At 32.9% G+C, this 11,933-nt stretch overlaps 1 protein-coding gene across 1 annotated transcript; it reads left to right on the plus strand.

Moving 5' to 3' along the window:
* Positions 1-4,975: 4,975 nt before the first annotated feature.
* On the plus strand, positions 4,976-11,235 carry LOC147298187 ((-)-germacrene D synthase-like). Its single transcript, XM_086229976.1, has 7 exons — positions 4,976-5,098; positions 5,241-5,526; positions 6,333-6,720; positions 6,878-7,096; positions 7,243-7,381; positions 10,349-10,600; positions 10,939-11,235. Exons 1-7 carry the CDS (start codon positions 4,976-4,978, stop codon positions 11,233-11,235), a joined length of 1,704 nt encoding a protein of 567 aa, XP_086086102.1.
* Positions 11,236-11,933: the final 698 nt, after the last annotated feature.

The raw sequence follows: 11,933 nt of genomic DNA on the forward strand, positions 1-11,933 counted from the left end.
TGTGGTGTTATAAAAATAATAGAAAAGAGAGAGAAGTGATCATAATTGAGGGATTATTTTTCCCTTCACATAGGTCTTTATTTATAAGCTTCAGGGATAACTTGGGATGAACATCCAAATCTCTTAGTTTTACATGGAATAAGAGTCATACCCTTTATGTAATACATCAAATAAATAACAAATACATTAGATAAATATGGACAGCCACATAAATACTAATATTCATACACTCCTCCTTGGATGTCCATTACACATCAAATATGCCTCATTAAAAGTTATGTAAAACAAAAAAATAATAATAATAATAATAATAAGAACACCCTTTCGTCCCTGCAAATTATTCCATAGTCATTATTCCAAGGTTAATTTAGTTTCTTGATATTTGACGGTGATCTTCTTTTCTAGATACAATTAATTAAAGTTCTTTAAAATTTTCTTCAACTCTTAAATTTTTGTATTTCTTAATTTTTTAATTTACATTAACTTTTTTATTGAATTATTTAAATGTTAATTAATTCATATGTTAAAATTTCTAATATGCCTACCATAGCCAATGCGAGATATATCTTTCCACGTCCCCAATTATCAACATCCTCAATTCTCAAGTTTTTGTGATTCTAATTTAATTGTTAACTCATTGGAACAACTAGAGCTTTGTTTTAAGAATAGAACAATATATGTTAGAATTGTCTTTACTTCTAATCTGGGTTTGGTCTCCTTATCGTGGATCTTGGATTTGACAGTGTCCATGGTGTATGAAAGTTTTCAACCTTGAGGGTGATGGGTCTTGTCGATGAGGGAAATTTTACAAAGATCTTCAGTTGTTCACACAAAACAAATAAAATATGTAAGCTTTCCTTAAATCCTGCAAAACTTAAATTAAATTACAAAAGTAAAAGATTTTATCACCAAATTAAAAAAACCCAACTATCTATCTCTTAAAAAGAAAAAAAAAATTATCCCTAATTTTAGAACCACTTTTGAAGATTAAGAATAAATGTCAGACTTCAAAAAATCAATTTGTTCATGATAAAACTGGACGAATAAGAGGCTTATGTACTTGGAGTTGCTGCTTGGTGGTTGGGTGTTCTAGTCGGTTGGCTTCTTTGTTTTTGCTAATTAAGCTTCTTTAGATTTTTTATGTCTTGGTTTTGCTATGTTTTCTTTTGTTTTTGTTTGTTGTTGCTGGGTTAATGTTGCTCCCCTATGGGCTTCTGCCTTCTGGCTGTGAAGTGTTCTTTCTACCAAGGAAAAAAGGGCTAAGGCTAAATTTTTAATATAATCAATTTTTTGGATGAATAAGTGCAAAAGTTCAATTCTTATATGGTATTTCAATATAAATGAATCAAATGTTCAATTCAAGTGAGGTTTATCCTTCTCTGGTATCTCAATTCATTGGCTTTATTTACCCATAATGATTTTTGAATCTACCTCTAGTTTTAGTTTGAACAATATTCCCATAAATAGTCTATCAGAAAAAAAAAAAAAAAAATTATGAATATATAGTTTTTATGGTGCTAAAGTTACTTTAACTATATTGATGAGAATGATGAACTGTCAATGTGAGGATGAACTATGAAAAATATGGTAAACCAAGCATATAGAAAAAAAAAATCATAGAATGTTTTATTTAAAAAAAAAAAAATCTTGTTTTATTTAAAAAAATTTGAGAGAGTAAACATGAAGGACATAGAGATTGGGGACAAAAGATCTCAACACAATTATAAAAAATCAATGGAAACATATTATGCATGGTGACATTGATACTGACACTGTTAGCATGTTATGCGTGGTGAATGACACTGACACTGACACTGAAAGCTTGTTATGCTTTGTGAATGAATTAGAAATCGTGAATGAATTATAATTAATTCAGCAAACTTGTGAGGAGGAGAGACTAATTAAGAGACCATAAAAACAAAGAGGCCTAATGGGCAAGTTTCATGAGAAAATTAAGGAAAAAAGGAAATGGGCCCACTTGTCCCTATGCTCCCTATGCATGGAAATTGTTGCTTGATTTTGGATATTTAATTAATTAATGTGATTTATTAAAATATTGTTGGACGACAGAGAACGCACTGACACAACCGCGCGGGGAGAGACACAGAGAGAGAACGCAGAGGAGAAAGAGAGAATGTATGAGAGAGAGAGAGCAGAGGAAAAAGAGAGAAATGTGGTTGGTATTCGGAAAAAGAGAAAATTACAATTTAGTCCTTCTAACATTTATTATTTAAAAAAAAAACCTTATGACCTTTTTTTTCAAATAAAGTTCTTATTTTTCTAAATAAAGTCCTTTGATCATTGCCTTTTCAAAGAAATATGTCATTATTTCTTTGAAAAGACAATAATTTATGGTCTCGCCGGCAACTGTCGCTGGACAACGGAGAACACACTGACATAGCCGCGCAGGGAGAGACACAGAGAGAGAACGCAGAGGAGAAAGAGAGAACGTATATGAGAGAGAGAGAGAGAGAGAGTAGAGGAGAAAGAGAGAAATGTGGCTGGTATTAGAAAAAAGGGAAAATTATAGTTTAGTCCTTTTAACATTTATTATTTAAAAAAAAAACCTTATGACTTTTTTTTTTTTTTTTTTCAAATAAAGCTCTTATTTTTTCTAAATAAAGTCCTTTGATTATTGTCTTTTCAAAGAAATATGTCATTATTTTTTTATTTTTTGAGGGTATAAGGTACATGTTAACCTTATACCTTCCTAGGGTATATAGAATGAGATTTGTGGAGGCTACATATTAGGTTTTAACTCCGACAAACCAGGGCTTGACAAAGAAGTAAAAATGCACTGCCGAACAATCGAAAATGGCCGCTGACCACTCAACGCCTAGTATGAGTGAAAAAAATAAAAAATAATGGATCGATATTGTGTAACATAGAATAATTACAATATTATTGGACTTTAGTTAGAATTTTAAAAGCCATAAGGGTTTATTCAATATAATAAAATTAAAGAACCTAAATGGAAGTCTCTCTATTAAAAATAGAGGTCAAATCTAGCTGGATGTTAGTTGACCAGAGGGTTTTGAGAGAATTTAAGTAACTAATAGGAGGTTTTGAATTAATTTAATTAAGTGTAGAGGTTTTTAAATAATCAAACTCTGAATTAGGGGTTTTAAATAATTTACTATAATAAAAATATGTCCTTATTTTTTATTAAAGAAAAATGAATCTAGGGGGGTTAATTTCACACTTTCACCTAATTTTTTATTAATACTTTTAGTATATATGTTGGGCGGATTCTTTTAGCTAAAATATGGGTCAGATTATATAATTCTACCTATTTGAACCGTTGGTCTGATATTATTTATCGGTGAACTAGCCTCTCCATACTCGCTTTTGCAAGTGTGAAGCGGTTCTTTTTTTTGTGTAATTAAATATCGATATTTTGGTAACCGTAATCAGTTTAAACAGAAAGTAAATTTAAAAAAATTAATTAAGGAGAGAGAGGCGGCAAACTAATTTTTATGGGCGGAAAAGTAAATTTGAGAAATAGATAACCGACTATTAAATTTAAGCCAAAACGATCTCAGCCATTCGAATCCAGAGATAATTCAAAAACCGTTCTGTTTTATTAATAGATGATCACTTACCCGTTCGAATGTTCGATTATCATTAGAAAAACCACGATCATTCATTAATTCGACCACCGTTACGTCACTCTTACATCTCCGATTGAGCTAATTTTTTGCAAAGATTCTCTTTGAGTGGGGAACTAAAGTTTGAACGGTTCGGATCGTTGAAAACACGATCTATATGTGAGCTTCTACATATAAATACACTTGAAGAGTATAATTCTAATAACTTTTCCGTTGAAACCTTGTTGTTTCCATAATTATGAAGACCACAACGTGATTTCAACAATCTGACCTGTTCATTTTCTATGTTCATAGTCAAAGATCATCCTTACAAAAAATCGGCCAAATTGAAATTCATCTACTCATTTGATTATCATTAGAAAAACCACGATCGCTCATTAATTCGACCACCGTTATGTCACTTTTACATCTCCGATTGAGCTTATTTTTTGCACAAATTATCTTTGAGTGAGGAACTAAAATTTGAACGGTTTGGATCGTTGAAAACACAATTGCATCGTTTGTTTATAAAAATATGTAATAAAATATATAATAAAACATATGTAAATTTATATTTTATTATAGTTATAATGTTATATATAATTTTAAAAGTTTATTATTTATAGTATTACACTATTACTAACATAATAGTATTATATAATAACTTAATAAGCATATTAATAATTTATTGAAGTAAACAAACGAAAGAGCTATTAAATATGTTATGATTCACAAACTTAACAAATAAACTAGTTAGCTTAGTTGGTTGAGAGTTGAAGCTTGTTATATGAGGTCTCATGTTTAAATCACAATATAGTCAAAATCCTACATTTTTTTTTTTTTGAAGATATATATGTGTCTAAACAGGATTTGGGCCCATTCTGGGCCGCCTGTTCGGGCCTACCCCGACCCAGCCCTCCAAGCCCGAAAGCCAAAGCCCGATGGGCCGGCCTTGGGCTTGTGTATTAAAGCCCAAGCCCGGCCCGGCCCAAAAGCCCTATTAGGCTCCTATAATTCAAGCCCAAGCCCTGTCCGAACCCGAAAAATTTGGGCCGGGCTAACTCGGCTCGGCCCATTGCCGACCCCTACCCCAAACCGGGGAAGCTTAATTGAAAGATCGAGTAGGATGACATCTAGACTTTCTTTGTCTCACAAATTGAAAAGACTGTTTAGATTTTAAAAAAGCGGCTCACGAATCACGATCTTCATTTTTTTTTTCAAAACAAACAAAAAAACAAAAAAAGGCTCGAGAGGGACGCTTCCAGTTGGATCTAGCTAGTTATTTCATTATAAATAGTAAAGCACCACAGCTTTTCAACTCACACCAGCCCTTGATACCAAAGCATTTAAACAATATCCAAGTGCTCCAGATTTGGAATTAGAGCTTAATGCCTGCTCAAATTTCAGCGTCTCAAGCTCAAACTCCAAATGCCACTGGTGATGTTAATCGATGTCCAGCTGATTTTTCTCCCAGCATTTGGGGGGACCATTTCTTGCGATATGCTTCTATGGTAGGACAGCCTAACACTAATTCAATGCCACATTTATTTTGATTTCATAATATATAGATTAATGTTGAATGATTTGAATTTGCACCATGGATGACATACGTTTTAATTCTCCCTTTCAACTTGTCTGTACACGTACGTGTAGGAAACTGCAAATATTAAAACAGAGCAACATGTCCGAGAATTGAAGGAAGAAGTGAGGAGGATGCTAATGACTACAGATAAAAAGCCTTCACAAAAACTGGACTTGATTGATGGCATTCAGCGCTTAGGCGTGTCCTACCATTTTGAGAATGAAATTGACGGAATTTTGGAGAAAATTCACAAGAATTCATATGACTGTGATGGCCAAGAAAATGATATTGATGACCTTTACATTGTTGCTCTTCGTTTTCGATTGCTTAGACAACAAGGTTATAATGTTTCATGCGGTAAGTTCTCTCCAATTCAGTAGACATTTATTTTTTTCCCTTAAAGTATTTCACGGTCGTTGGGGTAGTAACGGCTGTGATGAAGATGGGGTAGATGATAATATATGGTAAGGTGGGGGTGGTGGTGACGGACCACCGTGGTGGTAGTGGGAGTGGTGATGAGTCTGACTTTTTTATTTGGCAGTTAGTAGGTGTGACTTTTTACTAAAACTTGATTGTGTTGAGATTTTGAAAATGCCACCTATTCGGCTAGAATTTAAGGTAAAAAAATTTTGGCCAAGGAATTTAAAGTAAATATTTATGTCGCCAAATTTCACTTTGTTTATGCAAACTAAATTTGAATATTTTCTTGTTGATATATGAAAAACAAAACAAGAAAAGTAGAAGTTGTCATTTTAAATCCCGACTTTTTCTCGAAACCGAATTTAATCCTTAACATGCATGATACAAAGAGAAGTTGTCATATGATTGATACAAAGAGAACTAGTTCTTAGTATAGCAAATACTAAAGACAATTTTTTTGACAGCAAATTAATTAAAGATAATTAAACTAAGAAAAGAACTTAGAAAAACGTACTGTAAAGAAGACTAATTTAAAGCGGAGAGTTTGATTGAGATATTTGAGCATTTTTGTTGAGAGTTGTGTGAGAGTAACTTTTCTAATGGAGGCTACTTTTATAGAGTACATTTTTTTGGTCATTATGTCTGATCAGCAATGCAAATTAATTAAACATGGCTCAAACATTTTTATATATAATTCTAGTTTTTCTTCCTCTAATCATGTAATGCATTGGTTGGTGAAGTAGACATGTTCAGCAAGTTCAAGGATGGTGATGGAAAATTTAAAGAATCGCTTATCAAAGATGTACGGGGACTATTAAGTTTGTACGAATCCACACATCTTAGAATGCATGGAGAGGATATACTAGATGAGGCACTTACCTTCACCACCTCCCATCTTGAGTACTACTCGGCTGAAGCACAGCGTTTGGGCCTCCCAGGCCCACTTTCAAAACAGGTAACTCATGCCCTATATCAGCCACTCTGGAAGGGCATACCAAGGCTAGAAGCAAGGCATTACTTGTCTCTCTACCCGGAATACGATTCACATGAAGAAACTCTCCTCACATTTGCAAAGTTGGATTTCAATCTACTGCAGCAAGTCCATCAGAAAGAACTAAGTGAAATTACAAGGTTAATATATATATATATATACATTATTGTCAGATATCAGTTGTCATGTGTTCTTACAGTAGTTATTGAAAATTAAAGAAATTAATAGTGATATATATATAATTACTAATTAATTGTTATACTAAAGTATTATTAATTATGTAATTAATTAATTCAGGTGGTGGAAGGACTTGGACTTTGTAAACAAACTACCCTTTGCGAGAGACAGATTAATTGAGTCCTACCTTTGGGCTGTAGCAGTCTACTCTCAGCCAGAATATTGCCTTGCTAGGAGGACAGTATGCAAAGTTACTATCATGACAACCATTATAGATGACATTTATGATGTGCAGGGCACTCTTGAAGAAGTAGAGCTTTTTACTGAAGCTATTGAGAGGTTTGAGATATTATTATACCTACTGTCAATTATATATCCTTTCATTCCAAACCTTAGAACTGTAGTTAATTAGCTGATTAATTAATTCGCTTGGCATACATATATATATAGTCTTAATTAATTAACTTATTTTATTTGATCATCAGGTGGGACATCTCTGCCATGGATCCACTGCCAGAGTATATGCAAGTATGTTATCAGGCACTATTGGATGTTTACAGTGAACTTGCAGAAAAGCTTGCAAATGAGGGGAACTTATATGGCATCCACTATGCGAGAGAATCAGTAAGCCTCAATTCTGAATCTGCATGCTATTGTTACCGGCCAGGAAATATTTAACCATGCATAGGGACGGACCTAAAACATTAATTTTTTGAAGAGGGTCGACATCTTTGAATAAGAAAATAATATATAAAACATATAAATAAATATTATATTATTATAGTATAAGAAATGAGTGTAAATTAAATATGGATAATACTATTTGTACATATTTATCTGACCACATTAGCTTACCACCATACGTGGGTTTTTTATACGCATATATTTAATGACTTTTCTTTTTTTCACTTTTTGATCTTATTCTTGGCAAGGTTTAATACTTTAGGGTATAAATCGTTAATTAAGATCTATTCATTGGTTTTAACTCTCATAATTTTGAGTTCTTGTTAATTTCTCGGTTAGATTTTAGATTTTAACTCCCGAGTACCGTCCAAAACTCAAGAGTTAAAACCTAAAATCTAACCTCAAACAATAATTTTATATCCTAAAATATGTAACCATATACCTTAAAATATTGAACCTTGTAAAAAATGGAAAAATATTATAAAAATACTTATGTTGTTCTTTGTTAAAGAACAAATGTCATGCAAAGAGAATTAGTGTGTATTTATATATATATATATATATATATATATATATATATATACAGGAAGGCTCCATTGTAGAATCCTACATTTAACACTAAATATAGGATCCCTCATGGGCCCCACTCCCATGTAGTTTTTCAATAATCCGAACGTCTATTTTTTAGACCTCTATTTATAGATCATCCTTACAAAAAATTAGCCAAATTGGAAATCATTTACCTATCTAACTTTGATCAAACAAATGGACGGTTTTATTAAAAAAAATTTGGTTTGTCTATTTGTTTGATCAAAGTTAGATAGGCAAATAATTTTCGATTTGGCTAATTTTTTGCAAGGATGATCTATAAATAGAGGTCTAAAAAATAGACGGTTCAGATTGTCGAAAATAGATGGGAGTGGGCCCCACAAGGTATCCTACAAATAAAATTATTTGTAGGATCCTACAATGGAGTCTTCCTATATATATATAGTCCTTCTCTTATGAGGATGTCCTCATTTTAAGAAAAGTGAGGACAACTTTGTTAAGGCCCACCTCAGATTGTGGCTCCATAATCCAAACTGTTCATTTTTTAGATAATTATTTAAAAATCATCTATGCAAAAAAGAAACTAATTTAGAAATCGTTTGACAATTTATTATTATGGCAATCATTTATATGTTTATCTGAAACATTATATTCATTTTCTTTTTATGATAATTGGATGACTAAACGATTTTAAATTTTGTTAAAATTTTTGCATAAATGATCCTTGATGGTAAATCTAAAGAATAGACAGTTTGAATTGTTAAAATACATTATATGCGAGTGGTCTCACAATCAGGACGAATTTAGGTTTTTAATGTGGGGTGAGCAGGGGTGGGTTGGGGTAGGTTGGAGTCGGTGAGCTAGGACGTTGGAGTGGGCTAAGCTAGGGTGGACTTGGGTTAACCTTACCTAAAAAAACACTAAAAATGTAGAAGTGTAATTGCTTAGCATTGATCATACAAGTTACACGTATATATACAACCCTATACTTGGCCTACAAGAAAACCATATACATTAAGACAACTAGAAAAGCAACAAGACTCCTAATACTTGAAGGAGTCGAACCCAAAAGGAAAGGGAATCCTAGGTTCCTAAGACTTCTATGTTAACAAAAAAGAATAAATTTGCATGGCTTACGGCCCATGTAGGGCTAGCCCTGAGCACGGGCGGGAGGGACGATCGTCATGGTCCCCGCATTGAACGGGACCCATAAAAATTTTATTTATAGCTTAATGTATATATGACTCTGCATTGTATTTTAATGGTCGAAACCGTAGAATTTCTAAATCTCAATTCATATATCATCCCTACAAAAAATTAAATAAATCGGAAAATGTTTAATCATTTGATTAAATGGTCATCATGTCAAATGTATATTTATCGAAATCACTATATTTGTCTATTTATTTGATCATAATTAGATTTCTTAATAGTTTTCAATTTATATAATTTTTTACAGAAATGATCCTTGTATATAAACTTAAAAAATATATAGCTCCGATCATCGAATTACAATATTGAGTAAATCCCACAAAATCATACCACATTATACCTAAAATAATGTATGCTTCAACGGAATGACCCTCTATAAATATTTATAAATATATTATATAACCAAGTAGAAGTGAAATGCATCTGATTATGCGCTAATCTTTTACACTTGGGGGCCCTTGTTCGATTATTCTGTGCTTGCCAAGTCCGTTCATTGGCTATTTTGTTCTTTGCAGCTGTACTAATGAGCTGGGCACTAATAAATATAAACTCAGGCCACTTTAAAAGTCAGTATGGGCCTTATTAGAAATAAAACTAAGTTACTTTAAAAGGATGGTTCCTATTTGGATACCCATTTTTCTCTCATTATACACTCCTTCCATTCTCTTAGGAGAGATCGGAGTATCCTCTCAAGAGAAAAAAAAAAAAAAAAAAAAGAGAGATAGATCAGGTACCACCATCACGGTCGCGGGCTTCCCTACACATATTTGTTTTTTATATATATTCTGACTAACTTTTTAATATGAATATATTTTAGTTTTTATATTATTACCATGAACTTGAATAATATGAGTTGTAATAGTCCGGATAAAAAAAAATTATATTCTAGGTAACTCTTCTGTTTTTGTACCATTTATAATTTTTTTATTCTAATTAATATGAATTTTAGTTAATATGAATATATTCGGCCTCCTGCTCTCCATAACATGAGAACATTATTTACAAATTAAAAAATAAAATTATAATGACCTGCTATTAGCTCGAGGGATATAAACTGTGATTTCCTTTATTTATATTTATATATATATATGCATGTAATATTTATAGAAAGTGATTGATCAATGCTTGTGTATTTTGGTCTCTCAGATGAAAGTCATAGTTAGAGGTTACTTCCAGGAAGCCAAATGGTTCCACCAGAAATACAAACCAACAACGGATGAACATATGCCGGTAGCCGGATTTGCTACATCCTTGTTTCAGCCAGTAATCACATCTGTTGTTGTTGGAATGGGAGTTACTGTTACAAAAGACTCCTTGGATTGGTTGTTCAGTGAACCTAAGATTTTAAAGGCTGCATGTGCAGTTGCCAGACTCAAAAATGACATGGTGTCCTACCAGGTACGTATATATTGTATATATAATTCGCACTTTAATAAAGTCGTTTACAACTCGATCTCTCTTTTTTCATTCACCTTCTTCATACATACATAAATTAATGCTCAACTAAGATATTTAAATAGAAAAATAAGTGTGGAATAATATATTTAATGGTGAGTTGAACACAGCCATTGGAATCAACAATTCATTAAAGTGAATCCAACCTTTGATCAAATCATGGACGTCGACTCCCATTTAAGTCTCTTAAGAGAGCTAGTACTTATGTCCATCCATATATGCGTCAGCATACATAACCTCTTTTAACCTTAATTAACTTTGGTGTCTGTGTATGCATGTAGTTCGGTGAAAAAAGGAATGATGTTGCCTCAGCTGTGGAATGCTACATGAAACAATATGGTGCCACAGGCGAAGAAGCAATAATGGAACTAAGTAAACAAGTGAGTGATGCATGGAAGGACATGACCAAAGGGTGGCTCCAGTACCCAGCCACTATCACCATGCCCCTCCTACTGATAATTATCAATCAAGCACGTGTAACTGAAGTTCTATACAAGTATGGAGATGGCTTTACTCATGCTGGAATTGGACTTAAGGAGCATGTAGCTTCTCTGTTTGTCGAGCCCGTGCCTGCATAAGCTAGCTAGCTAGCTAGGGACCTAAAATTTGGACTTGCTCTCTTTGGCTTGCTAGTTGTTATCAAATAAACAAGGTCTTCCCAACTTGATCCCAAGTCCTCTATAATAAAATAAGCAGCAAGTCCTCTAGAACTATCTCAAAGGCGTACGGCTCATATATGCCGCCCTGTCGTTGAAACCATGTTAATTTAAAGAAGTTTGGATTGTCAGTATATGTTTTTTTTAGGTTCATTGATTTTAACTACTAAATTTCAATAACTTTTTAATTTAGGTACCAAGAAGTGTGTGGAGTGTTGTTACGCACTGAAAAATTATAACCTTGCATAGTGGTTTATTAGGAGTTGGGTTGGACGCTCCAGTTTTCGTCATGATATCAAAGCAAGTTTGCTCACATTTGTTAGACTCAGTGGCCACACGTGCTCACCCAATAAGAATCGGGCCTCTTCACACATTGCCAATTATAAAATTTTGTATTGGATACTCAAATTTTCTGCAATTTCTTGTATTTATTTGTTGCCATGTTAAGTAAATATAACTCCCGATATAAATGATACAACAAGAAGCCATTGGAGCAGCACATAAGGAAAAGACAACATGGACATAATATTTCTTGTGGTATGTAAATTAATTAGGAAATTAATGTCAGTGTATGCACACTAAATAAATTAATGTGTGTGACTTTGGTCAATTACTATTTT

The sequence above is a fragment of the Dryas octopetala genome, chromosome 1, assembly GCF_963921425.1.
Source record: "Dryas octopetala chromosome 1, drDryOcto1.1, whole genome shotgun sequence".
NCBI classification, from domain to species: Eukaryota; Viridiplantae; Streptophyta; class Magnoliopsida; order Rosales; family Rosaceae; genus Dryas; species Dryas octopetala.